General features: G+C 47.4%; 1 protein-coding gene across 10 annotated transcripts in view; it reads right to left on the reverse strand.

Annotated features, from left to right (window-relative positions):
* Window positions 1-27,969, reverse strand: part of LOC116991975 — an 86,980-nt gene that overhangs the window by 47,793 nt on the left and 11,218 nt on the right. For 9 of the 10 annotated variants that reach the window (XM_033050995.1, XM_033051001.1, XM_033051000.1 and 6 more), the window contains 4 exons: window positions 26,199-27,400; window positions 23,482-23,572; window positions 17,697-20,968; window positions 15,293-15,619 (listed from right to left, as the gene is read on the reverse strand). In XM_033050995.1, the coding sequence (XP_032906886.1) occupies window positions 15,293-15,619; window positions 17,697-20,968; window positions 23,482-23,572; window positions 26,199-27,330 (4,822 nt within the window). In that variant the 5' untranslated portion in view covers window positions 27,331-27,400. The remainder of the gene's footprint in view (window positions 1-15,292; window positions 15,620-17,696; window positions 20,969-23,481; window positions 23,573-26,198; window positions 27,401-27,969) is intronic. The other variant, XM_033050996.1, reaches the window with a different exon arrangement.

The raw sequence follows: 27,969 nt of genomic DNA on the forward strand, positions 1-27,969 counted from the left end.
AGACAAAAATCTAACATAACTTGAAAATCTCACACATCTTGAAGAACTGGCTTGAGGATAACTTCCTCAAGCCAGTTCTGAATCCTGACTTGGTCTGATTAAAATAACTTTCTGTATATCCACCTTTAAAGGGAACAGATGTTGAAGTTAGTTATACACAAAAAGCTGGAGTAACTCAGCATCTCTGGAGAGAAAGAACAGAGATGCTGCCTGTCCCGCTGAGTTACTCCAGCATTTTGTGTCTACCTTCGATTTAATCCAGCATCTACAGTTCTTTCCCAGAAATGTTGAAGTTAATTGAATTGTGTTAAGTCAATATTTCCAGTCAGGAAAGCTTCTGTGAAGAAGATTTTAGACAGTTGTGTGGGAAAGAACTGCAGATGCTGGTAAATAAACCGAAGGTAGACAAAGATCTGGAGTAGACACAGAATGCTGGAGTAACTCAGCGCAGCTCTGGCAGCATCTCTGGAGAGAAGGAATGGGTGATGTTTCGGGTCGAGACCCTTCTTCAGACCGAAAGTCAGGAATAAAGGAAACGAAAGATGGCAGTCTGAAGATAGGTCGACCTGAAACGCTACCTATTCCTTTCCTCCAGAGATGAGGCCTGACCCGCTGAGATACTTCAGCCTTTTCTGTCTATCTTCTGTCTATGATGTTGGACAGTTAATAGCTGGTAAAAACTATATAGCCCAGCAACATATGAATGTACATATGAAACTGAAACAGTTTATGTGTATTAAATGTTGATGCCATTTGGCTGGCAATGTAATAAACTTGGTAATAGAACACTATAAAAATGGACCTTTCTGTTCTGGGCCTCCTCCATGGCCAGAGTAAGTACCACTACAAATTGGAGGAGCAGCACATCATATTTCCCTTGGGTAGTTTACCTCCCAGCGGTATGAACATTGACTTCTCCAATTTCAGGTAGTCCTTGCTTTCTCCCTCCTTCCCCTCCCCATCCCAGCTCTCCTACAGCCTACTGTCTCCGCCTCTTCCTTTCTTCTTCCCATCAGTCTGAAGAAGGATCTCGGCCCAAAACGTCACCTATTCCTTCGATCCATAGATGCTGCCTCACCCGCTGCGTTTCTCCAGCATTTTTGTCTACTATAAAAATGGAAACCCTTCACAGGAGTCAACTTTTCAGGTAGTTGTGACAGAAATATTATTCACATTCAAACGAAATAGGTAATTGAAGTGAAAGTCAGAGATAGGAAAATCACGTGAGCGATGTGATTAATTGATGACAAGAACAGATTGGACCAAATTACTATTTCCCCATTTAATTTGGTCACACTGCAGGCGAGTTCTGCAGTTGCAACTCTATGTGGGAAATTTTAACTGCTTTGTTCTAGGTCTTTCCATTAAAACTCATTTGACACAGCTCTCTGACCTATCATCGACTGTAATCAGTCTGCTTCTATCTCACCTTTCCAGAAAATTAAAACTCCAATTCAATAGTCTTTGATACTGGCAATAAACAAAAAACATTTCCAAAATTTTGTGCAGGTATCCTTAAAAGGAAAGCGAACTTAGCCTAGAAGCCACATTTGAAAGTTATACTCTGAAACCAAAGTAAGTTTTCTTAAATATTTATATGGCAAAAGCTACCCTTAAGAAAATGGTTCATATTCCTTTTTGTACATAAATAAAACCTAACATCCAACCAATGAAGAGAAGCTCACAGAAAGAAAGATTTAAAAGCATGTTTAAGCTAAAGGAGAAAAATAACCAAATTTACTGCAACCTCGTTCGTTCAATTTTGCACAAACTTCATCCAATAATAAGGCTAATTAAAATAAAATGGCACGCAATTATTCAAGATTCAGCCTTTCACATACCCTCCTGGTGTACTGCCCATACAAAATTAAACTTGCCCAAAATTTCATCTCTGCTATCATGTTCTACTCACCAATTACTCTCTCTGATTTTTACTGGCTTCCTATCCCTTCTTGATTATATTTACTGATTTTGCTTTATTGGATCGCGGGACGACCAAAATGGAGGCGAAGGCAGCAATGATCCGTTGTTACCAGCTGCAGATGGGACTGTAAAATGGTGCCAAAATTGCACCAATTGGGGGACTGGGGGGTGGTGAGGATGGTTGATATGGGGGGGGGTGGGGTAGGTGGGTGACTAGCAGATAGGTGGAGTAAGTGACAAAGGCTAGTGGAAAGGAGACAGACAAGCAGAGAAAAGGAGCAAAATGTAAAGTCGGAAGGGGGGGGGGGGGGGGGGGGGATATGGGTAGGAGGAGATAAAGGCGAAGGGAAAGAGGGGATAAAAGAAATATGGGATTAAGAGACTCAAGGAATTGCAGATGCTGGAATCTTGAATAAAACACAAAGTACGGGATCCTTCTTCAGACTAGGATGGGAGAGAAGCGTAAAAGAAGCAGGGTACCTGGGATGGTGAGAAATAGTGGTAGGAGGAACTATTCAATGAAATGTGTTCATCCATCCCACTATGCTTGACGCTTCATTCAGGAAAGCTGCTATCATCAGTTAGAAGCTTGACTGGAAGTGCAGAATCAATAATGTGTACACAAAACACATTCCTCTTCCTTGACCTTTCCTGCTAAAGCTTCAAATATATAGAGTATATCTTAAGTACAAAAAAAACTCTCAAATTTGTCTCCTCTCCTATTGACAGCAAATTTCATTTAAAAAAAATCAGGAATATAATCTGGGGATTGTACAACAGCATATTTTCAATTGAGTAATTTCAGTTTTGTGAATCAATAACACAAATCAATTTATGCCTAACTGCAAGATCATGGCATACTACCTGTAGAAGGCTTGTTTTATTAATCAGTGCAGCGCTAACGTGATTTTTAAAAGCTACACTTTTACCATCCAGTTTTGCAAACAACGATTTCAGTTTCCAGACTGTACAAACCTGTTCCTCCAGCACTTTCACTGCACATTATTGATTTTGAAAACTAATAAACTCAAAATGCAAGACAAACGACCACTAGAAATTGTTTATTGTGAAATCGAAATTTTTCGATAACGAGGAAAAATAAACATTCTGGATATGTAAACAGAGGCTGCTAGTTTACCAACTGAATAAAAACAAAAATGCTGGAGTATCTCAGCATCTCTGGAGCGACGTTTTGGATCGGGACACTCCTTCAGGATGTCACCATGATAATAATGCCTTCTCACCCCAACCATACCCAGTTAGTCTGAATAGTTTCGGTGTCGTCGTGTCGCGTCGTCCCGTCCCCCCACCCCACCCACCGTAACGTCGGTTATCCATTCCCTCCACGTATGCGGCCTGACCGACCAATACTTTGTGTCTGTTTTAAATTTTTTTGTGGGTTGATTGAATTTTTATGATTTTCAGTGAGTGCATTTGTATTCTGGAAATTAAATAATTAACAAGAGCGAACAAATTGCGATGGCGAAGTCCTGACGAGGGACTTCGGGGTCCCGAGGAAGGGGTGACCGGGGCCCGGAGAAAGGGGCGAGGAAGGGGTGAGAGGGCGAGGGGGTGAGGAAGGGGTGATCGGGGTTAGGGGAAGGGGGCGAAGAAGGGGTGATCGGGATTCGGGGGGCGAGGAAGGGGTGAGAGGGCGAGTCGAGGAAGGGGTGATCGGGGTTAGGGGCGAAGAAGGGGTGATCGGGATTCGGGGGGCGAGGAAGGGGTGAAGAAGAGGAGGGGGGCGAGGAAGGGGTGATCGGGGTTCGGGGAAGGGGTGAGGGGGGCGAAGAAGGGGCGAGGAAGAGGAGGGGGGCGAGGAAGGGGTGATCGGGGTTCGGGGAAGGCGTGATCGGGGTTAGGGGAAGGGGGCGAAGAAGGGGTGATCGGGATTCGGGGGTCGAGGAAGGGGTGATCGGGGTTCGGGTAAGGGGTGATCGGGCGAGGAGAGGGGGGGGGGTGAGGGGCGAAGAAGGGGTGTTCGGGGGGCGAGGAAGGATGATCGGGGTTTCGGGAAAGGGTGATCGAGGCCCGAGGAATGGGTGATCGGGGAAGGGGTGATCGGGGTTCGGGTAAGGGGTGATCGGGGAAGGGGTGATCGGGGTTTCGGGAAGGGGTGATCGGGCGCCCAGGCCTTGGTGCAAAGGGACGCCTGGAATAACGGCAACTGCTTCGTGTTGTTTTGCGAGGCTGAATGCGGGTTCTGACTCCACCGGGGGGAGAAGGTGGGGTCACTACGACTTGGGGGCGCTACAGGCGACCGGGCCGGACCCTGGCCGTCACCCCGGCAACCGCCCCCCGTCTCTCCGGCCCACAACCGCCACCAGGCCTTGGGTCTGTGTGCGTTAGTGTGAGAGGGGGGGGGGGATCTCTCCCTCCCCCACCTCCTCCCACGGCTCTCTCCCTCCGCACAAACCTCCCCCCGGTTGCTTACCGTCGCCTCCGCCGCTCGGCTCCTTCATTTTGGGGCAGTCGCGGGGCTCGGCCTTTGTCAGGTTCTCCGGGCTGGCGGCGGCGGCGGCCATCTTAGGAGAGGGAGAACGCGCGGCCGGCCAGGCGGGGGCGAGCGCCGCGCACTCGATGGGGAGGAGCGGGCGGCGGGGACAGCCATCCAGGCCCGAGCACCCGATCGCCGACCGCCGATCACCCAAGTGACGTCATCGCCAATTCCCATGAGAAGTGTATGGAGGAACTGCAGATGCTGGTTTAAACCGTAGACAGACTCAAAATGCTGGAGTAACTCAGCGGGACAGGCAGCATCTGTAGAAACATAGAAAATAGGTGCAGGAGTAGACCATTCGGCCCTTCGAGCCTGCACCGCCATTCAATAGATATGGTTTTTTTGCCTTCCTTCACAGCGAGGAGAAGATGCGCTGTGAAGGATGTTTGTGTAAATTGTGTTGGGTCTTGGGTCTTTTTTGTTTTGTATGCATGGCTGCAGAAACGGCATTTCGTTTGGACCTCAACGCGGTCCAAATGACAAATAAATGTATTGTATTGTAATATGATCATGGCTGATCATCCAACTCAGTATCCTGTACGTGCCTTCTCTCCATACCCCCTGATCCCTTTTGCCACAAGGGCCACATCTAACTCCCTCTTAAATATAGCCAATGAAGAAGGGTCTTGACCCGAAACGTCACCCATTTCTTCTCTCCAGAGATGCTGCCTGTCCCGCTGAGTTACTCCAGCTTTTTGTGTCCATTTCCCAACAACACGAGTATGTTTGAGGAGTCTGAAGAAGGGTCTTGACCCGAAACATCGTCCATTTCTTCTCTCCAGAGATGCTGCCTGTCCCACTGAGTTACTCCAGCTTTTTGTGTCCATCACGAGTATGTGTAGTTTAGGAAGGAACTGCAGATTAACTATGCAGATGCTGGTTTAAACCGAAGATAGATGCAAGAAGCTGGAGTTATTCAGTGGGTCGGGCAGCATCTCTGGAGAAGAAGAATAGGTGATGTATCGGGTCAAGTCCCTTCTTCAGACAGATACTTTGAAGCTAGCATACTGATAGTCTGATAGCTAGTATGTTTAATTTAAACTAGTAGATAGTTCAATTTAGTTTAGAGATACACTGCAGAAACAGGCCCACCGAGTGTGACTGACTAGTGATATTAATGATCTGGATGAGGGAATTGAAGGCAATATCTCCAAGTTTGCGGATGACACTAAGCTGGGGGGCAGTGTTAGCTGTGAGGAGGATGCTAGGAGACTGCAAGGTGACTTGGATAGGCTGGGTGAGTGGGCAAATGTTTGGCAGATGCAGTATAATGTGGATAAATGTGAGGTTATCCATTTTGGTGGCAAAAACAGGAAAGCAGACTATTATCTAAATGGTGGCCGACTAGGAAAAGGGGAGATGCAGCGAGACCTGGGTGTCATGGTACACCAGTCATTGAAAGTAGGCATGCAGGTGCAGCAGGCAGTGAAGAAAGCGAATGGTATGTTAGCTTTCATAGCAAAAGGATTTGAGTATAGGAGCAGGGAGGTTCTACTGCAGTTGTACAGGGTCTTGGTGAGACCACACCTGGAGTATTGCGTACAGTTTTGGTCTCCAAATCTGAGGAAGGACATTATTGCCATAGAGGGAGTGCAGAGAAGGTTCACCAGACTGATTCCTGGGATGTCAGGACTGTCTTATGAAGAAAGACTGGATAGACTTGGTTTATACTCCCTAGAATTTAGGAGATTGAGAGGGGATCTTATAGAAACTTATAAAATTCTTAAGGGGTTGGACAGGCTAGATGCAGGAAGATTGCTCCCGATGTTGGGGAAGTCCAGGACAAGGGGTCACAGCTTAAGGATAAGGGGGAAATCCTTTAAAACCGAGATGAGAAGAACTTTTTTCACACAGAGAGTGGTGAATCTCTGGAACTCTCTGCCACAGAGGATAGTCGAGGCCAGTTCATTGGCTATATTTAAGAGGGAGTTAGATGTGGCCCTTGTGGCTAAGGGGATCAGAGGGTATGGAGAGAAGGCAGGTACGGGATACTGAGTTGGATGATCAGCCATGATCATATTGAATGGCGGTGCAGGCTCGAAGGGCCGAATGGCCTACTCCTGCACCTAATTTCTATGTTTCTATGATCCCCGTAAATTAACACAACCCTACCCAAACCAGGGACAATCTTTTATATTTACACCAAGCCAATTAACCTACAAACGTGTACATCTTAACCTACAAAACAAATATCTCAGCGAAAAACCCATGCAGGTCACGGGAAGAATGTACAATCTCTATACTGACATGTACCCGTAGTCAGGATCGAACCCGGGTCTCTGGCGCTGTAAGGCAGTAGCTCTAACGCTACGCCACCATATCGCCCGTATGTATGTATAGGAAGGTAGACACAAAATCCTGGAGTAACTCAGCGGAACAGGCAACATCTCTGGAAGGAAGGAATGCGTGACGTTTCAGGTCGAGACCCTTCTTCATACTGAAAGTCTGAAGACTATCAAAAGGAACTGCAGGTGCTGGTTTAAACCATAGACAGACACAAAAAGCTGGAGTAACTCAGCAGGTCAGGCAGCATCTCTGGAGAAAAGGAGTCAGTGACGTTTCAGGATGAGACCCTTATGGCGTTGGAAAGATAGACACAAGGAGGCATCAAACATCAACTGCACACAAGAAGTCAACCCTAAACCACTGAATACTTTTACTACCAAACAAAAGAACAACTGTAATAAAAGAAAATCTGAAAATAAATAGTCTGTAGATGGGTTCCAACCCAAACGTCACCCATGTTTTTTTTTCCAGTGCTGATACCTGACCTACTGGACAGGTTGGGCTATATGAGTATGATTTGGGTTAGTTCACAGAAACAGCATGAAAACGGCCTTCAGCCTACTGAGATCACATCGACCATAGATCACCTGGTCACACTAGTTCTATTTTATCCCACTTGCTCATCCACTTCTTACACACAAGGGGCAAATTACAGAGACCAATTAACCTGCAAACCCACTTGTCTTTGAGATGTGGGAGAAAATTGGACTACCCATGGGAAACCCACATGGTCACAGGGAGAACAGGCAAACTCCACACAGACAGCACCCGAGGTTAGCATCAAACCCAGGTCTCTGGCACTGTGAGGCAGGTGATTTACCAGCTGTGCCACCGTGCCCTGCTTGTCTGTGAACTCTCTTATGTATGAGATGGGTCGGAGGTCTGAATAGCTCCAGAAGGTAAATATAATGGTAAAATAAAATGCTGAAAATACTCTTCATGTCAAGCAATATTTCCTCATTGATAATTTCTGACCCTGTGAAGATTTCTACCACTTTCTGACCATATTTCAGATTTCCAACAGGCTCAATTTTTCAGTACTTAGCTTCTAATAGATTACCAAAAAAAACCTCTTTGAAAAAATGAACTGACATGATAGTAGTATTGATATTACACTGCAGCCTCAAGTATTTGAGAAGCTTGTTCTGTGTGCTTGAGAAACGGTGTCAGCAGGAGGGAGAACCTTTGAGGGAAGAGAATCCTTTTCACAAGGAGAACAAATGAACATCACTTTTCTTTGCCATTATACTGCTTTTCTCTTTGAAAAGTGGTTTTCAAGAATCATTGATTTTCCAATATTGGTTCAAGGAAACATTGCTTTCAAATTAAAACAAACTTTGATAGCTGCTTATCTGTGGTAGCAGTTTGATTTAAAAATTATTATTTGATGACTTGAACTGTCTATGCCAATGCAAAACATCCATGTATGGAAGCATATATGGCTATTATATAATTTATAATACCTTTGTAGATTATTCTATCAGACAATTGGATAGGAAGGGTTCTATCAGTATGTGGATAGGAAGGGTTTAGAGGGATATGGGTCAAAATGAGGCAGATGAGTTTAGAGTAGATGGGGCATCTTTACTGCATGTGTAATTTGGACTGAAGGGCCTGTTTCTGTGCTCTATGACACTCTATCAGGTCTCCCCATAACTAATGTTCTTGATGCTGATTGAATTATGTCATTATTCCATAGAAAACATAGAAAATAGGTGCAGGAGGAGGCCATTCGGCCCTTCAAGCCAGCACCACCATTCATTGTGATCCTGGCTGATCATCTCCAATCAATAACCCATGCCTGCCTTCTCCCCATATCCCTTGATTCCACTAGCCCCTAGAGCTCTATCTAACTCTCTCTTAAATCCATCCAGTGATTTGGCCTCCACTGCCCTCTGTGGCAGGGAATTCCACAATTTCACAACTGGGTGAAAACGTTTTTTTCTCACCTCAGTCCTAAATGGCTTCTCCTTTATTCTAAGACTGTGGCCCCTGGTTCTGGACTCGCCCAACATTGGGAATTTTTTTCCTGCATCTAGCATGTCCAGTCCTATTAATTCCTTGCACTTCTTGAAAGACAGCTATGGAATCTTTCATGTCCATGAGACAAGGAGGGCTTCAATTTGATGTGCTAACTTACAATATAAAACTTCTGACAGTGCAGTACTCCCTCAGCAATAGAATGAAACTCCAGAGACCTTTATACTTAAACTCGATGTTGATGCTACACGGATATGCTGAATAACCCACTGAGATTCTTAGAGGTGACTCGGGACATGAAACTGAAGATGCGGCTCGCGTGTAGAACCAATTCCATGGACAAATTTAAAAAACGCAAACTGCTCGAGGAACTCAGCGGATCAGGCAGCTTAGGGCAGCACAGTGGCGCAGTTGCTAGAGCTGCGGCCTCACACACCGGAGATCCACATTTGATCCTGACTTTGGGTGGTATGTGGTTTACACGTGGGTTTTCTCCGGGCACTCTGGTTTCCTCCCACATCCCACAGGTCTGTATGTTAATTGGCTTCTGTAAATTGCCCCAAGTGTGTAGGGAGTGTTTGAGAAAGTAGGATAATGTAGAACTTGCGTGAACGGGTGATCAATGGTCGGAGTGGACTCGGAGAGCCGAATGGCCTGTTTCCATGCAGTGTCACTGAAACTAAACTAAGCCAAATGGATGGGAAACATTTGGGATCAGGACCGTTCCTGAGTTTGAAGAAGGGTCCTGACCCAATATGCCATCTGTCAATTTTACTCCACAAATGCTGCCTGAACACTCAGTTCCTCCAACACTTTGTGCTTTGTTCAAGATTCCAGCATCTGCTCATTATCTCTCCATAAAAATAGTGCATTTTTGAACTTGGATGGTCTCCTTTAACCTCGTGTATAACTCTGCTGTTATTTTCAGAGATTAGTTGCTAACATTTCACACATTCACATTTTAGAATTCATGGGTCAATTTTCATGCTTAGGTCATCAATAACGAAGAATACATTTCAAAGATAACTGGGACAGGCATAATTCAGTCTTTTTGAATCGTCCTTAATTTTATGCAATTTATTTAATACGTTCTGCTATTTCACAACAAAATGACATTTTGGGAAGTAGAGGCAGTTGCTAACTGGTTCGATATCTGAAGGAACCATCTTGAAACACTCCAACCTAATTTAAAAATATTTTTTTTTTCTGTGGTGTACATCAGTATCCAAATGATAAATAACTGGGTACCTCAGGATAACCCTGGAAAGTGGCCGACACTTTGGAGAAAAGGGAAATCTCTGCAGAAGGCAGGCGAGACACAATAGACAATAGGTGCAGGAGTAGGCCATTCGGCCCTTCTAGTATCCCCAATTAATACCCCATTCCTGCCTTCTCCCCATATCCCATGACTCCACTATCTTTAACTGCCCTATCTAGCTCTTGGTGCTTCTCCATGGTACTACTCATGGCTGGAAGGCATAACTGCTGTTTAACAAGTTTACAAGAACTATCTATATTACTAAAAGTCTGATCTTGACCACTTCCTGTTGTTCTGTATATTGATTTTAGAAAAAACACTGCCACTTATGGCTGTGATTTTTGGCCATCTTATTCAGAGTCCCCCTCCACTGCTCAGGACAAGAGGATTTTTCCCATCGATGAAAATGAGAGTTATTAGTGTTTAAAAAATGTTGAGATTCTCTCTCCTGAAGGCCATGCCCCTTCCGGAGGGGACTATAAAACCCGGAAGTGTTGGGTGCCTCAGTTAGTCTCTGCAAGATGGGGGAAGCGAGAGGGTCACGTCTCTGAGCTGTGAATAACGCTGAATACATGTCTACTAAACTGTGAGTGTGGTTTTACTGACCTTGAGTGCCCTTAATGTTGTTAGAAAATAGAAATGTGGTTGGTTTGTACTAAAGCACAGCAAATGGCTGGCAGTGGTTGGTTTAAACTAAAGCACAGCAAATGGCTGGCGGTGGTTGGTTTAAACTAAAGCACAGCAAATGGCTGGTGGTGGTGGTTGGTTTGAACTAAAGCACTGATTAAAAGTCTAAACTTGACAACTTCCTGTTTGCACTGTATATTGATTTTAGATAAAACGCTACCACTTACGGCTGTGATTTTTGGCCATCTTACTCAGTCCCCCTCCGCTCACCAGGGGCAAATGATTCTTCCCATCAATGAAAAATCAAAGTGTTACTAGTGTTTAAAAAATGTTGAGAATCTCTCTCCTGTCAATCATGCCATGAAGGCCATGCCCCTTCCGGTGGGAAGGGGGAGGGATTATAAAACCCGGAAGTGTGAGTGTGGCTCAGTCTCTGCAAGATGGGGGAGAGAGAGGTCACGACTGTTTGAGCTGTGAATCAACTGAACATACTGAATGTCTAATGAACTGTGACTGTGGTGTTTATGTGGTGTTTTATGGTGGTTTCACCCTGCTTGAAATGGTATGAAACTGCATTTGAATGTGGTGGCCTTGCACCCTACATGAAATGGTATGAAACTGCACTTGAATTTGGTGGCTTTGCATCCTGCTTGGTGGCATGAAACTGCACTTGAGTTTGGTGGCCTTGCACTCTGCTAGAAGTGGTAGGGAACTGCACTTGAGTTTGGTGGCCCTGCACCCTGCTTGAAGTGGTAGGAAACTGCACTTGAATTTGGTGTCTTTGCACCCTGCTTGAAGTGGTATGAAGCTGCACTTGAATATGGTAGCCTTGCACCCTGCTTGAAGTGGTATGAAACTGCACGAATTCGGTGGCCTTGCACCCAGCTTGAAGTGGTGGGAAACTGCACTTGAATTCGGTGGCCTTGCACTCTGCTTGAAGTGGTATGAAACTGCACTTGAGTTTGGTGGCCTTGGACCCTGCTTGAAGTGGTATGAAACTGCCATTGAGTTTGGTGGACTTGCACCTTGCTTTAAGTGGTATGAAACTGCACTTGAATATGGTGGCCTTGCACCCTGCTTGAAGTGGTATGAAACTGCACGAATTTGGTGGCCTTGCACCCAGCTTGAAGTGGTAGGAAACTGCACTTGAATTTGGTGGCCTTGCACCCTGCTTGAAGTGGTAGGAAACTGCACCTGAATTTGGTGGCCTTGCACCCTGCTTGAAATGGAATTTCAAGGAATAGCTGTGAGTCAACTGCCAGCCCACCAGCCGTGAGTGAGCTGCCAGCACATCAGGCTTCAGTGACTGAGCTGCCATCCCAAGAATTAATTTCGCCCACAATGTCCATACTAGCCCTCTGGAAACCAGTCCCTTCAACCCACAACACCCATACTAGCGCTCCAGAAAGCACCAATATTGGAATTGGTGGAAAGGTGGAATATTGCGTTGGAGGACCAGCCCTCCCGTGTGAACATGGGACCCAACGGGTCCCACTTTATCTAGTCTCTATCATAAAAATTATTCTGGATATTTATAATGGGCAAAGAGGATTGAAAATATGCACGGGTACAAGATTTCTAGTTTAATAAGTTCTGGACTCTAAAACAAACTTGATTTCTATGGATTTTGTGTTTAAGAAGGAACTGCAGATGCTGGAAAATCGAAGGCACACAAAAATGCTGGAGAAACTCAGCGGGTGCAGCGAAGGAAATAGGCAACTTTTCGGGGGGGGGGCGGGGAGAAGAAAGGAAAAAGGAGGAGAAGGAGCCCGAAGGCTGAGGGATGGGAGGAGACAGCAAGGACTAACAAAATTAGGAGAATTCGATGTTCATGCCCCCAGGATGCAGACTCCCCAAGCGGAATATGAGGTGCTGTTCCTCCAATTTCCGGTGTTGCTCGCTCTGGCCATGGAGGAGACCCAGGACAGAGAGGTCGGATACGGAGTGGGAGGGGGAGCTGAAGTACTGAGCCACCGGGAGGTCAGGTTGGTTATTGCGGACCGTGCGGAGGTGTTCGGCGATTTCTTTGGAGATACTTTTTTAAATTTTTTGTTAAAGGTCCAGAAAAGAAAATCCATGCAGGACTTGGAGACCACAAGGAACTGCAGAAATCTGAAGAAGGGTCCCCACCCGATACATCGCTTGACCATACCCTCAGATTATGCCTGACCCTCTGAGTTACTTGTTAATTTGCAAAGCAAATATTTCAAGAAGAGTCACTTAAAACCTAAGAGTGAGAACCGATTAAGGCAAAACGTGCAGTAGTCATTAGGAACAGAATGCAGTAGTGGACTCTGTTTGAAATGGTTGTCAGAAAATTGGATGTGCTCACAATAGTATTAGTTATTCTCAAGGGGATGCAGTAATGGAGCGTTGGGATGTTTGATGCATTAAAGAACCCATAGAAAGGTATGTTATGTTTTTATGTACCTCTTATTAGTAGATGAAGTGTGTGCAGTGAGTATCCAGGGAGATGCTGTGATGGCATTTATTTATGATGGAATTTTAATTGGATACTTTCTTGTTGTAATCACATACACCACGCTGATTATTGCTACTTATTTCTGCAAGCCACGCAGAATGCAGATGGCAGGGCGACTGATTTAGACTTCAAAATCCTGACTTAAGCCAGATCTGATGTATGGTTCTGGGATATCTTAATATACATAATGTAGTCAGTACCACTGCCTTTAAATAAGAACCTAGTATAGATCATTCAGTACTTCAAAATGATCAATGCACAAACCCAATTAATTCAACCAGATTCATTTTTGTAGGCTGTGTGGTAATAAATATTTGATTGGCAGTTGTAATTATACACACCAACACTGTTTCAAATCCTGTGAATGCCTGACATCCTGAAGGTAATTAATGCGAATACTCCACTGTTTTTAGCACTATGGTATCTTTCAAAGGATTAGGCATTGTATCCGGGGAGACTTTATACAAAGAGCCTCCAGTCCAGTGCCAGAATCAATCAGATTCCTTAGTAGGTTCTGGGGAAGAGAACAGAAACACTAGAGATAAACCATTGTGTTTCAGGAACTCATTTTGTGTTCATTGTTTTCACTGGGGAAATGCCCTGGTCATTCTGATTCACAGGAGAACAACCCTTTAAGCTTTTCCTTAAAGAGTCGAGAAAGAGGAAACTGTTAATAATAAATATACATGCGTCTAATGATTTTTTGTTACGTGAACTGGAATCTGATAGAGCTGTAATATACATTTCCAAAGCCGAACATATCAATAAGGACAAGGCCCTTGCTTTGACACAGTCCTTGGCTTTTCCTGGATATAACAGTTAATCAGATTAGGGCACAGTTTGGTCAGAGAGAGCAGGAAGTCAGTTTATAAGCACACCCGGAGCTCGTGAGCACATGTAAGTGTGCCTGTCACACGCCTGCATTTGTAATGTCACATATCCATGCCTGCACTTGTGTGTGCCTGTACATTCGTGTGTGTTTGTGTGACTCTGTGCATCTACCCGATCTGTTCCTCTCATGATTTTATACACCCTGTTGTTCCAGTCACTCATCATTCTCTGCGTGAATAAAAACTTGCCCCACACATCTCCTTTAAACTTTGACCCTTAGACCCTAAAGCTATGCCCTCTAGTCGTTGACATTTACACCCCGAGGTAAAAAAAATTAAAATTCTGACTGCGTAACTTATCTATGCCTCTCATAATTGTATACACTTCTATCAGGTCTCCCCCTCAACCTCCGGAAACAATCCAAGTAAGTCTGCCCTCCCACTGTAGCTAAGATCGCAATAATAGCAGAGTTAGCAGACCACACCTGGAGTATTGCGTACAGTTTTGGTCTCCAAATCTGAGGAAGGACATTATTGCCATAGAGGGAAGTGCAGAGAAGGTTCACCAGACTGATTCCTGGGATGTCAGGACTGTCTTATGAAGAAAGACTGGATAGACTTGGTTTATACTCTCTAGAATTTAGGAGATTGAGAGGGGATCTTATAGAAACTTACAAAATTCTTAAGGGGTTGGACAGGCTAGATGCAGGAAGATTGCTCCCGATGTTGGGGAAGTCCAGGACAAGGGGTCACAGCTTAAGGATAAGGGGGAAATCCTTTAAAACCGAGATGAGAAGAACTTTTATCACACAGAGAGTGGTGAATCTCTGGAACTCTCTGCCACAGAGGGTAGTCGAGGCCAGTTCATTGGCTATATTTAAGAGGGAGTTAGATGTGGCCCTTGTGACTAAGGGGATCAGAGGGTATGGAGAGAAGGCAGGTACGGGATACTGAGTTGGATGATCAGCCATGATCATATTGAATGGCGGTGCAGGCTCGAAGGGCCGAATGGCCCACTCCTGCACCTAATTTCTATGTTTCTATGTTTCACATGGGTTCGAGGGTTAACTATGCAGCTGGTTCACTCCTGCCATCGGGAAGAAGGTATAAAAGTCGCAAAACCTTGACCACCAGGTGCAGGAACAGCTTCTTCCCAACAACCATCAAACTATTAAACACTACAAACACCAACTAAACTTTGAACCATGAACTGTCTTGGTTGTACTAGTAACTTTGGGTTTTTGCTTTGCTTTGCACTGCACAAGTTATGTTTTAATTTATTTAGTTTTTTAAAATTTGTTTATGATGCTCTCTATTGAGTACTGTGCTTATAGACCTGTTATGCTGCTGCAAGTAAGAATGTCATTGTTCTGTTTTTATTGTAATATTAAACACTTTTGACTCACCCTTGTTTCTCGGTGGTGGCGAGTTGCGGTTGGCGGAGGTGAACACTTTCGCCGGCAGACGGGCGTTTGGTGGGTCCGAGCCTGGCCGGTGGCTGGTGTGCCCGCTGGAGGCAGGGTCGGGGCTGGGCTGTCCGTCAGCGAGGGCGGGGGGGACCTGGTCGTGAAGCAGCTCGTTGAGCAGGTCGATGGGAGAGCTGGTGGCGCTCCAGGTCATGACGCCCAGCTCCCGCAGGTGTGCCCGTGCGTGGCTCGACATGCCCGCCCGCGAGTCGAAGCTGGCGCCGCAGAAGTTGCACTTCTCCACAACACCGCCCCGGAACTTCAACGCTGGGGGGGAGGTGGGAGGAGGGAAAGTGGGAGGGGGGAAAGTGGGAGGGGGGAAGTGGGAGGGGGGAAGTGGTAGAGGGGAGTAGGAGAGGGTAAGTGGGAGAGGGGGTGAGAGGGGAGACGAAGTGAGGAGAGGAGGGGAGTAGAGGGGTAGGGATTGTAAGTGGGAGAGGTGGTGTAGAAGGGGGAAAGTGGGAGAGGGGAGTAGGTAGGAGTAGTGAGGTAGTAGAGGTAGTGTAAGAGGGGTGGTGAAGGAGTGTGGCAGCGGGATTGGAGGGAGAGTGGGGATGGTGGGGGGGGGGAGGAGTGGGAGGGGGCGGAAATGGGAGGGGTGGGGGGACAAAGTCACCCTTCGTTCCTTCCCCATCGCAGACCGCTCTGCAGACATTCTCAGCCCTCCTGCCAACTTTTCCCAAATCCAACCCAAGTCTTTCCATCCATGGGACAATGCGGTGACCACAACCCCCGAGATCTTTGGACTAAAGTGTGGGGCAGTGGTGATTGTGCTTGGGGCTGTGCCACACCTTGGTAAGGGTGCAGCGCACCGGGGGAGGGGAAGAACAGGGATGGGGCGCCATGTGTGGGCAGGGAAGTGGCGTGTCAGGGTGTGGCACTGGAGGGCGTGTTGAGGGGGCAGGGGTAGGACGCTGCAGCAGGACGGGGGGGGGCGGGGGTTAGGACAGGCATAGGGAGGCAGGGGTGGGGCGGCGTGCGTACATGGGGGCAGGGATGGGGTGTGTGGGGGACATCTGGTGTGACAGGAGAGAGGGAGCATCGGGGGCAGATGGAGGTGATGAGAGGCCATGGGCTAACGTGTTCAGTTCTGGAAACCACCCCCAGGAAGGCTAACTCATTCAGAGACTGCTGCGGAGATCGTCTGTAATTATACCCCGATTAGATGACAAAGAGAGATTGCACAACTATTGATCTATTCCCTGGTACTTAGAAAGGATGCCTCGACTGAAGTTTTGAAGATGTTACAGGAATCGGGTAAAGTAAGAAGTCAGTAACTATTTTGACCAGTTGGGTAGTCTTGGACCGAGGGGCAAATTCTTAAAGTCAGACCCTTCAGCAGTGATGTCGGGGGACTTTGGAAATGCAGACCCAATGGAAGTCTGTAGCAAAAAGCAACAGTAAGGTGGTTAACTGTTCATCCCAGAATTGCGATTGACATATTTTGATTAACCAACAACTGCAAGGAATTTAGAGCTATTTCTCGAAGGGCACTTCATGCCTGGAGAAAACTAAACATCATCAGGAACATTTGAGCTGGAGGGTGGGAATGGGTCAGAATTATGTGCTAAAAAATAGCCGGAGCTCTAGCCCAGAGAGGGAACTGAACCTGACACTCCTTAATCCAAAACCTTAAGTACAAAACTACACATGTATTGACACCCTTGGCAGCTGGGTCAGAACCGGTTGAGATGACACTCTGGCCATAGAGTCATACAGCATGGAAACAGGCCCTTCGGCCCAACTTGCGTATGCCGACCAAGGCGGTCCATCTACACTAAATCCCACTTGCCCAAATATGGTCCATATCCCTCTAGAACCTTTCCTATCTTGATTAGTTATGCTCCTGTCCCACTTAGGAAACCTGAACGGAAACCTCTGGAGACTTTGCACCCCACCCAAGGTTTCCGTGCGGTTCCCGGAGGTTGCAGGTGGTTGCCGGAGGTTGCAGGTAGTGGAAGCAGGTAGGGAGACTGACAAAAACCTCCAGGAACCGCACGGAAACCTTGGGTGGGGCGCAAAGTCTCCAGAGGTTTCCGTTCAGGTTTCCTAGGTGGGACAGGGGCATTAGGGTGTCAGGGGTTATGGTGAGAAAGCAGAAGAGTGTGGATGAGAGGGAAAGATAGATCAACCATGATTGAATGGTGGAATAGACTTGATGGGCCGAGTGGCCTAATTCTGCTTCTAGAGCTTATGAACTATCCATGTGCCTGCCCACATGTCTTGTTGTTAGAGAACCTGTCTCAACCACCTCTTCTGGCAGCTTGTTCCATATACCCACCACCCTCCGTGAGAAACCTCAACCCTTGTCCACAAGTCACTGGACCAAAAAGAAAAAGATTACCTTTCCTCTTCAGCTTCTGTAAAGAGAATTGCTTTTCAATGGCCGTGACCTCTTCTGCGCTGACAAAGTGCCGTGTGTTGTAGCTAATGCCAACTCGCTTAAGGTGGCCACGGACATGGTTAGCCAGACCTATCCCGGTGTGGAATTTATCTGGACAGTAAGGACATTCTCTCTCTTCCAGCGGAAACATGCGCAATAAGTTCCTGCTCAACAGATCTTTGGATTTTTTCATCAGGTCGATTGTCAGATCTTCACCAGGGACCTCCCAGAAGAGGCCTCTGTCTACCTGCGCTTCCAGTGAAGAATCCAATTCCCTTTCTTCAGGGAAGGTGTGAGACTGGGAATAACTGCTCAGGGTATCACGCTGCGAGTGGAAGCAGATGGATTCATAACGTGAATGAGTTTTCTTGAGCAGTGAATGGCTGTTAACAAGGTTGTGTTGTGAATGAGGTTCTGATGGTTCATGTGAATGGTTTTCCAGGGATATATGTAGAGGATAGCTGTTGAAGGATTTGCACAGTGATCGGTTTTCTATTAGTTCGTATGAACGGATTTCGATGGACTTGTGTTGTGAATGGCTGTTGCCAGCTATACAACGTGAATGGGTTTCCATGGGTTCAACTTGAGGAATATCGTCCGTAGGTTTGTGAATCGAATGGGTTTCTGTCGGTTCACATGGAAGACCATTCACGGGTTCATTCTGTGGACGAATGTCCAATGGCTCTGAAGAAGATTCGAAGACCTGGTCATCTGAAGTCGATTTGCTGACTGACTGTCTGTCCATGTCTTCAAGCAATATTAAAGGTGTCATCTTCACTAACTGCTGACGTTGGTCGACTGGAAGGTCCAGGGGAAGGTTTATAGTCTCCAGCAACTCTTTTGTGTGCTTCTTCACTGCTCTGGGTCTGCAGGAGGCACCAGGCAGTGCTCCCGACTGTCTTCTCTTCTTCGCGTGAAAGCTCCGCGCATTGTCGACGTGTCCCGCTGACTCCGAGACCTTCTGCTCGACTCCCTTCACCTGCGGATCCATCGAAACGCCACAAGTTCTTTCTACTTCCGTGGCGCTGGGCGCGGGGACTGGAGGTCCGCAGCTGGTTGCCTGGGCCGGGCGATGGTCAACGATGACTTTCCTGTAAGTTAAGGCATTTCTGAGGTTTGCGACCCCTTCACTTCCCACTTCTAATTCCTTCCACTGCTGGCCTGGAGCGGAATCGGTTGCCAGTTTCTGGGGGTTGTAGCTTTCTTCGGCTAAGGGGAAGAGGGCTGCCCTTGCGGCATCTTGCAAGCCCAGGTACTGGCACAGGTCGGTTGGTGACCCGTACGGCACACTGTGAGGCCGGCTGCCCTTTGCCGTACCCACCAGCGAGTGCATTCTGAACTTGCCGCCCCTGCTCCCCGCAGTCTCCAACATCGCTTTCCTCTTTGCGTCCCCGCGCCACAACGGGTGCTTGGCTTGATACCGACTCGGGCCCTTGGCCGCAGAAGGCAGGGATGCTCTCTCCGGCAAACTGCCGGACGGGAACGTTTGGGAGTTCTCGCACTTGCCCGACTGGCCGGAGCCTTGGCTGGCAGACGGCCAAGCCGATCGGCCCGGCTTCCGCTGGAAGGGGGAGAGTCGGCCAAACTTCACGCAACCTTTCTCATCTCGCCCAGCTGGCGGGTGCTCCTTGCCCGCCTGCAGGCCAACCGTGGCGGCCAGAGGTGGCGTCCTGGGATTAGGGACACACGGAGTCTTGCGCTCTTGGAGGGAGTGTGGATGGCAGAGTAACCAGTGCTCCTGCAGTTCGCTGGCCGTGGCTGCCTGAGCCTTGCAGAGCTTGCACGGGGGTGGCGCCAGGCGGGCGTGCTTCTTCACGTGGTCCTCAAACCGGGCGGGGGAGTTGGTACCGAACTTACAATGGGGGCACTGCAGCCTGGCACCGCAGCCCTTTGCCCGTGGTTCTGCCAACTCCTGTATGGCCTCCATGAAGCTCGCTCTGCGGGCCTGGTGGAGACCCATGTGGGACCGCAGCGAGGCCGGGTCGCAGAAGGAATGGCCGCACTCCTGGCAGCTGAACGGGCCGAGCCCTCCTGCCGAGCCCTCCGCACTCTGCCCATCGAAGTGGTCGAGCATGTGCCTACGCAGGTAGTCCTTGTCCTGGAAGTAGACGCTGCACTTGGTGCAGGTGTAGAGGAACGGTTGGCCGGAAGACCCAGTGTGTCTCAGCTCCTCACCATCCCTCACACTGGCCGACTCTGGCTGGTTGCACTCCCTCTGGCAATCCACCTTCTGCAGCTTACTGGCCTTGTGCTTTTCTGCTGGGTCCAATCGTGGCTCCAAAGTTTCTTCTGACCCTGCCGTCTCTCTGGAGGTGGCATCACAGCCGACTTCCAACTCTTGGATCCCCCAGCCGTGCTGCCCACCGCTCCCTTGCTTCTCATTCTCCCTCTGCTGCCGTGCCCGTGCTTGGGCTGCTTCAGGAACATCTGAACAAACGGCCAGCTGCTCTCCGTCTCGTCCTTTGCTGGTGGTATTGGTCAAGGAGGCCAACTCTGTTTCTTCCGACCCCTTGGAGATGGTCCTCTCCTCATTCACGGGTGGACGGAACTTCTGAGATGTAGATGTTCCATCAGAGTCAGAGTCAGAACTCGTTCTCGTTTCTTCTCCTGCCCTTCCCAGGATCTCCGCCCAACGTGTCTTGGCTGCTGATTTAGACACGGTCTTCGCTGAGGCCGAATTGGGAATGGAGTGTCCTCTTGCGGTGGAGACCTGCAGAGAAAAATCACCAGGGGAATGGTCCGTAGGCGAGTCTGGATCTTCTCCGCTGGGTGGCTTTTCTCTGGAAGGACTAATGCTCGGTTCTCTTTGAACCAGTATAGGTTCCATTAAGGCATCTCCATTTTGACTAGCAGGCCTTCCCTGAGATTTCCCCTCTTCGTTCCCAAACAAAGAAAGTGCCGGCTGAATCGTCCTAGTTTCTCCTTCAGTCGTTTGGACAACCTGCCCGTCTGTATTGCCTGAGATGGACAGGCCAGGAGGGTCAGCAGCAAGGGCCGGACAACGTTTGCTGAGCAGAGGAGCTGAGGCAGCCACTGAAGAATCCAGGCCGTCTTCTGCGGAGATTTCCCCAGTGGGCTGGGAGGGATTTTCCAGACAGCCGTCGGCTGCTGCAGCTGTACGGTCCCAGGACGCAGCTCGACAAAGACTGGGAGTGTAACTGGCCACAGAGGTATTGGCTGGCTCGACACTGCCACCCATGTGCTGCTCACTGAAGCATTCATCCATCCCAGACCTGCACACAGACACAGAGCGACATAGTATTATCATCAGCCAGCAGCAACCCTTGCTTATTTTGTGCCTGTGTCTTCATCAAGGTGACTGATGACTGTGACCTTCTTCCCACCCCTCGGTTTGCATCAGGCCCATGGCATCGAGCATGCAACGCTATTGTTCCCGTTCAAAGGGCTCCAACACCCCCCCCCCCCCATCCATTAATTGTGCAACACAATCCCGACTCAAGTCTTCAAAAGGACAACATACTTCCTCCATCAATTACAAATGTTAAGGGAGGTAAAGAATAAGTGTTAGGATTTATACAGGAACACAGAACAGTACAGTGCAGCACAAGAGCAGGCCCTTCGGCCCACAATATTCGTGCTGAACATGACGCCAAGTTAAAACTAATCTCCTTTGCCTGCACGTGATCCATGATGCAAGTCTGATAAAGGATCTCGACCCGAAACATCACTTATCTATACTCTCCAGAGATGCATAACAAGAGGATTTCAGTATAGGAGTAAAGAGGTTCTTCTGCAGTTGTATAGGGCTCTGGTGAGACCACATCTAGAGTATTGTGTACAGTTTTGGTCTCCTAATTTGAGGAAGGACATCCTTGTGATTGAGGCAGTGCAGCGTAGGTTCACGAGATTGATCCCTGGGATGGCGGGACTGTCGTATGAGGAAAGATTGAAAAGACTAGGCTTGTATTCTCTGGAGTTTAGAAGGATGAGGGGCTTATCTTATAGAAACATATAAAATTATAAAAGGACTGGACAAGCTAGATGCAGGAAAAATGTTCCCAATGTTGGGCGAGTCCAGAACCAGGAGCCACAGTCTTGGAATAAAGGGGAGGCCATTTAAGACTGAGGTGAGAAAAAACTTTTTCACCCAGAGAGTTGTGAATTTATGGAATTCCCTGCCACAGAGGGCAGTGGAGGCCAAGTCACTGGATGGATTTAAGAGAGAGTTAGATAGATCTCTAGGGGCTGGTGGAGTCAAGGGATATGGGGAGAAGGCAGGCACGGGTTATTGATAGGGGACGATCTGCCATGATCTCAATGAATGGCGGTGCTGGCTCGAAGGGCCGAATGGCCTCCTCCTGCACCTATTTTCTATGTTTCTATGTTTCTATGCTGCCTGAGTGCTTTAAAGATGGGAACTTGCATTTACATGGAACAGCACGGCACAGGAACAGGCCCTTCAGCCCACAATGTCTATGCCGAACATAATGCCAGATTAAACTAATCTCCTCTGCCTACACTTGATCCATATCCCTGCATATCCATGTGCCTATCTAAATGCCTCCTAAATGCCACTTTCGTATCTGCCTCCACCACCACCACCACCCCTACCCCTGGCAGCGTGCTTCAGGCAACCAACAATGGAAATATGGAACTCAGGGATAGGAGATGAGTGCGCAGAGGAGGAGAAAGGAGCAGAGAGGCAAGGGTGGTGAGATCTCACCAACTGATCAAAATCATCCTAGTACACATGAATGTTGTCCTCACTATCATCATCACCACCCACTCTGTACCTGTGATGCTGCTGCAAGCCAGATTTTGATTTGAGGACACAAGGTGATGGAATAACTCAGCGGGCCAGGCAGCATGTCTGGAGAGCAAGTTCTCCAGAGTTGCTGCCTGACCCAGTGATTCAATAATACTTTACAGTCGCACGTACCTAGGCACAGTGACATTCTATGTTTATGCCCGCTGAGTTATTCAAATCAAATTCCTCATATGTTGCAAAACATACTTGGCTAATAAGTGACGTTTCGGGTCTGAAGAAGGGTCTCGACCCAAAACATCACCTATTCCTTCACTCCATAGATGCTGCCTCACCCGCTGAGTTTCTCCAGCATTTTTGTCTACCTTCGATTTTTCCTGCATCTGCAGTTCTTTATTAAATACTTGGCTAATAAAGTATGACTATGATTATGATTATGGTTATTCCAGCACTTTGTGTCTTTTTGTGTAAATCAGCATCTGCAGTTCCATGTTTCTACAAGATCTTTCTTACAACTGTGCTCTTCACCATACTTGTGCAGATGACAATATACACCAATTGACTTCCCTTCACTCAGCACCTTACTAGCCTCTAGTCTGGCATCAGAAGGTAGTTCATTTACTAAATTATGACCCAATAGGGAAAGTTCAACAAGCAAGTTCTAGATCAGTGGTTCCCAACCTTTTTTAGCTCATGGCCCTCTTGGGATCTTTTAATTTTTCTGTGGCCCCCCCTGACATTATTAGCGGAAAAAAAGTACTTCAATATTATAATACCTTCCATAAAAATATCAGTGTCTATTAATTGCACATATATTCTCTTTTATTCTATTCCACAAACAACAAAAATATTTCAACTACATAGATTTAAATGTATTAGAACTGAAATTTAGGAGGCAACAGGGTGGTAGCTCTGTGGCCCCCTTCATTGAACCTGTGGCCCCAAAAATTTTCGGTGGCCCCCCTGAAATTTGCCATGGCCCCAGGTTGGGAATCACTGTTCTAGATGATTCGTACTTACCCACTCGTCTCCTTGTCCCGCGAGATACTGAGGTAATGGAGGTAGTGAACAGTCGTTGTTTCATCGCTCTCTGGAGATCGCTTCATTTCTGCTGGAAGAAATTCAGTCGCTTTGATACAATATTTTCTTTCTTCCCGCCAGCCCCCCCCAATCTCAATCGGTCCCATTCAGTGGAGCAGCTGGGATAGCTCAGTGCACTAAATCCGAGCTGGTAGAACATAGAATAAAGTGCAGAAGATAGGCACAAGGTGCTGGAGTAACTCAGCGGGCACCTCTGGAGGGCATGGTTAGGTGACAATTCGGGTCGGGACCCTTCTTCAGACTAAAAGTAGAGGGGGGAAGGAAGGTCCCAAGACAGCTCACAAGAGGTGCAAGGAATAGTGATCCTGACTCAAGGAGGGTTGCCAGAGGTTCAGTCTAAGAGGCGTAATTTAGAGAAGGGTTTTAGGGCGAGGAGGGAAGATTTGGAATCAGAGTGGGCGGCACAGTAGAGTAGCACAGCGCCAAAAACCGGGGTTCAATCCACAGCCTTCTGCGGCATTAAATTCCACAGATTCACCACCCTCTGACTAAAGAAATTTCTCCTCATCTCCTTCCTAAATGAACGTCCTTTAATTCTAAGGCTATGACCTCTAGTCCTAGACTCTCCCACCAGTGGAAACATTCTCTCCACATCCACTCTAACCAGGCCTTTCACTATTCTGTATGTTTCAATTAGGTCCCCCCTCGTTCTTCTAAACTCCAGCGAGTGCAGGCCCAGTGCCGACAAACGCTCATCATAGGTTAATCTACTCATTCCTGGGATCATTCTTGTAAACCTCCTCTGGATCCTCTCCAGAACCAGCACATCCTTCCTCAGATATGGTGTTCAAACTTTTAAAGATACAAAGTGCTGGAGTAACTCAGCGAGTCAGACAGCATCTCTCGAAAATACGGAGAGGCAACGTTTCGGGTTGAGATCCTTCTTAGGACCTGAAATGTCACCTATCCAGGTTCTCCAGAGATGCTGTCTGACCCGCTGTGTTACTCCAGCACTCTGTGTCTTTTTTTTTGTACTCTCTGTCATTACGCACAGACTGAAGAAGGGTGCCGACCCAAAATGTCACCTCTCCATTTTCCCCAGAGAGCCACAAAGTTACTCCAGCATTTTGTGTCTGTCTTTTGTGAAAATGAATGAGTTGGCCAGAATGGATTGGGAAATTTCTTTGAAAGACAGGACATTGGAAAGGCAGTAGCTAACAGTTAAAGAACAAATGCAAGAGCTGCAACATTTTTGTATTGCTCTGTGGAGTGAAAAGAGAAACAATTCAATGATGCTCAACAGAAAATGTTAAGGATTTTATTAAATCCAAAGGGGATCTCAACCAACCACCTTTTGTCAATTAGCCTAAATCTCTCTAATCTGCTAAAGGCCCCAGCAGACACATCTCCTCTTATTTATTCTGCCACAAACCTTTGTTATTGTGCATCCTGGTTTAATAACAACATCGAACAGTACAGCAAATGAACAGCCGGGGGCTCCAACATCAAGACCCGGAACGCGGCCTTGCATCGGCCGGCGCGGCTTTAATGGCCGCGGGACTTATTCACCATCGCCCGCCGGGGTCTTTGACTCTGACATTGGGAGGAGAATGAGGAGTGCAGGGGAGAGATAAGACTTTGCCTTCCATCACAGTGAGGAGATTCACTGTGTTTAAGAAGAAGGGTTTCGGCCCGAAACGTTGCCTATTTCCTTCGCTGCTGCACCCGCTGAGTTTCTCCAGCATTTTTGTGGCGATTCACTGTGATGGATGTTTGTGTAAATTGTGTTGTGTCTTGGTACTTTTTCTTGAGTGTATGACTGCAGAAACCAAATTTCGTTTGAACCTCAATGAGGTTCAAATGACAACAAATAAATTGTATTGGGATGCCATACCGTTGTATCATTGTAGAGTGAACATGCAAGTTCTACAAGATCAAGAATGGGTGTCAAGGGTTATGGGGAGAAACAGGAAAATGGGATTAGGAGGCAGAGATCAGGCATGAGTGAATAAAGTAGACTCAAATGGCCGAATGGCCTAATTCTACTCCTATAACTTGGGAACTTGTCAGGATCGAACCAGGTTCTCAGGTGCTGTGAGGCTGAACCTCTACTTGCTGAGCCACCGTACCACCGCAAGACACAAAATTACATCAAATTCAAAAAATAAAATGCTGATGCTGGAATTCTGAAACAAAAGCAGAAAATGTTGGGAAAACACAGCTGTTCAGGCAGCATCTGTGGAAACAGTCAAGAGGGGAAACAAAGAACTGCAGATGCTGGTTAATACAGAAAAGAACACAAAGTGCTTGAGTAGCTCAGCGGGTCAGAGTCAGGAGGGGGAAGCGCCTAACAGTCTGAAAGAGGGTCTCGACCCAAAACATCATCTATCCATGTTCTCCAGAGATGCTGCCTGGCCTGCTGAGTTACTCCAGCACTTTGTGTCCAAGAGTCAAGTGTTTTTATTTGTTCGAAGATAGACGCAAAAAGCTGGTGTAACTCAGCGGGACAGGCAGCATCTCTGGAGAGAAGGAATGGGTGATGTTTTGGGTCGAGACCCTTGTTTGAAAACAGAATAAGGAAATCCTAATTTGCAGCAGGTTAACAGCTATCAATGTTGTGGATCTGTGATCCTCCATCAGAGATGAAGCATTATCACTTTTTGTTTTAAATTCTGCACTGGGTCTCTCTGACTTACCTGCTGTATTCTCGCTTGTCAGAGCTTGTTCTGTCCGATGAGCCTCTTTCACTGGCGATTCTTGCTCTTGGGATGCCATGGCCGTTGTTTTGGAGCTGCCTTCGTTCCTGACGGGCGTATCAAGAGAAGAACTCTCCGTGCTACTTTGATGCTCAAGAGGTTCCATTGCGAGCTGGGTTTCGGGCCAGGAGCAGAGAGCACTGGTCGCCTCTCCGCCGCCTTCACTTGACATCGCCGCATCTCCCTTGCCTCCATCGACGGGACTTTGATGGAAGCACACCATGCCGTCGTCATCTCTCGCACAGGCAACTTCAAACTCATAGGACATCGGGTCGACCGAAGTGCTTATATCTTCTTCCGTCTCACAAGACACGTCGAAGCTGTAGGAAACCGGATCCAAAGAGGTATACTGCACTTCCTCCCCGCACGTCACATCGTACTCGTAGGACATCTGGTCCAGTGCGGTGTACTGGTTCCCATCGCGGTCACAGGACAAATCAAACCCGTACAACATCCCATCCTCGGACGGGCCACGGACCGAGCTTAGCGTGTGCATATCCTGCTCCTCGTGCATGTAAGTCGTCAGCAATCCCTTACCTCCTACTTCGGAAAGGTTTAGATTTATTCCGTCCAAGATATTCTCTGGCAGGCAAGTGTTGAAAGAACTTGGCTGGCTGCAATGGTTGGGAGCAGCCATCAAGTTCTCCGTCAGCAGTGGATGTGTTGGAGCAGGTCCAAGCTTGGCTCCCACTGGTCTTGGATCAGATTGAATTGGTTCCTTTTGGACTTGCGGTTCTAACGGACTCGCTGGCTTGTAGCTGGGGGGGTCGGGGAACTGACTGTCAAACTCTACCCCGTGTCTCGAGCCCGCGAGTGTCCTCAGCTGCGGTGGGATCCCATCAAGGGATTGCTCATGCTCTAGAAGACAGGTGGTCCCACCACTGACCCCCTCCATGCCACTCAGCTGCAAACTGGTGTTTTCCTCCCCTCCTGAACTCTGTGGAGGTCTGGCATGGACCACTTGTTCTCCACATAGGTTCAGCACATCATCAGGGCTACAAAATCCCTTGTTGATGTTGGTCTGCAGCTCTTCATCCCATTGTATTAGGTCCTGATGATTGCTTTTCTCCATTGAACTGATGGGACAATGGAGTACTATTGTAAACCAGCATATAATTTTATGACCAGGAATCTTCTTTTAACTGGAAGACAAGAAGTTTATAATAAAATTAATTTCAAATCCAATAACCACGTTTTATTCACCAAATTCAACCCCATCAGCATCTTACCCAATCTTCACAATTTATAGATTCCAATCTAATTGGAAACTAATTACCAATCAATTAATAGACTGTCAGTCTATTACCAGGGGACACAAGGAACTGCAGATGCTAGCAAAACACAAAGTGCTGGAGGAACTCAGTGGGACAGGCAGCATCTGCGGAGGGAATGGACAATCAATATTTCAGGTCGGGACCCTTCTTCAGACTGTTTGCAATGGGGGAAGAAAGCTGGAAAGGGGAGGTGGGGTGGGACAAAATTTTGAACATAATCGGTAGATACAGGTGAGGGGGTAGTTTTAATTGCAGATGTGTGGAGCAGGTGAGAAAGATGTGAGGGGTAAAGGAGACTAAATGGCGTCAGGTAAGGAGAGAAGTGGAGGAGTGAAATGTGAAGCTAGTGGGAGGGGAAAGAGGGGGGTGATAAAAGGTCAGTGAGGGATTTTGGGATGGGAGATGAGTGTATGAAGGAAGGTAAAGGAGCAGGGTGA

Source organism: Amblyraja radiata, chromosome 35 (genome assembly GCF_010909765.2).
Source record: "Amblyraja radiata isolate CabotCenter1 chromosome 35, sAmbRad1.1.pri, whole genome shotgun sequence".
In the NCBI taxonomy this organism is placed as follows: Eukaryota; Metazoa; Chordata; class Chondrichthyes; order Rajiformes; family Rajidae; genus Amblyraja; species Amblyraja radiata.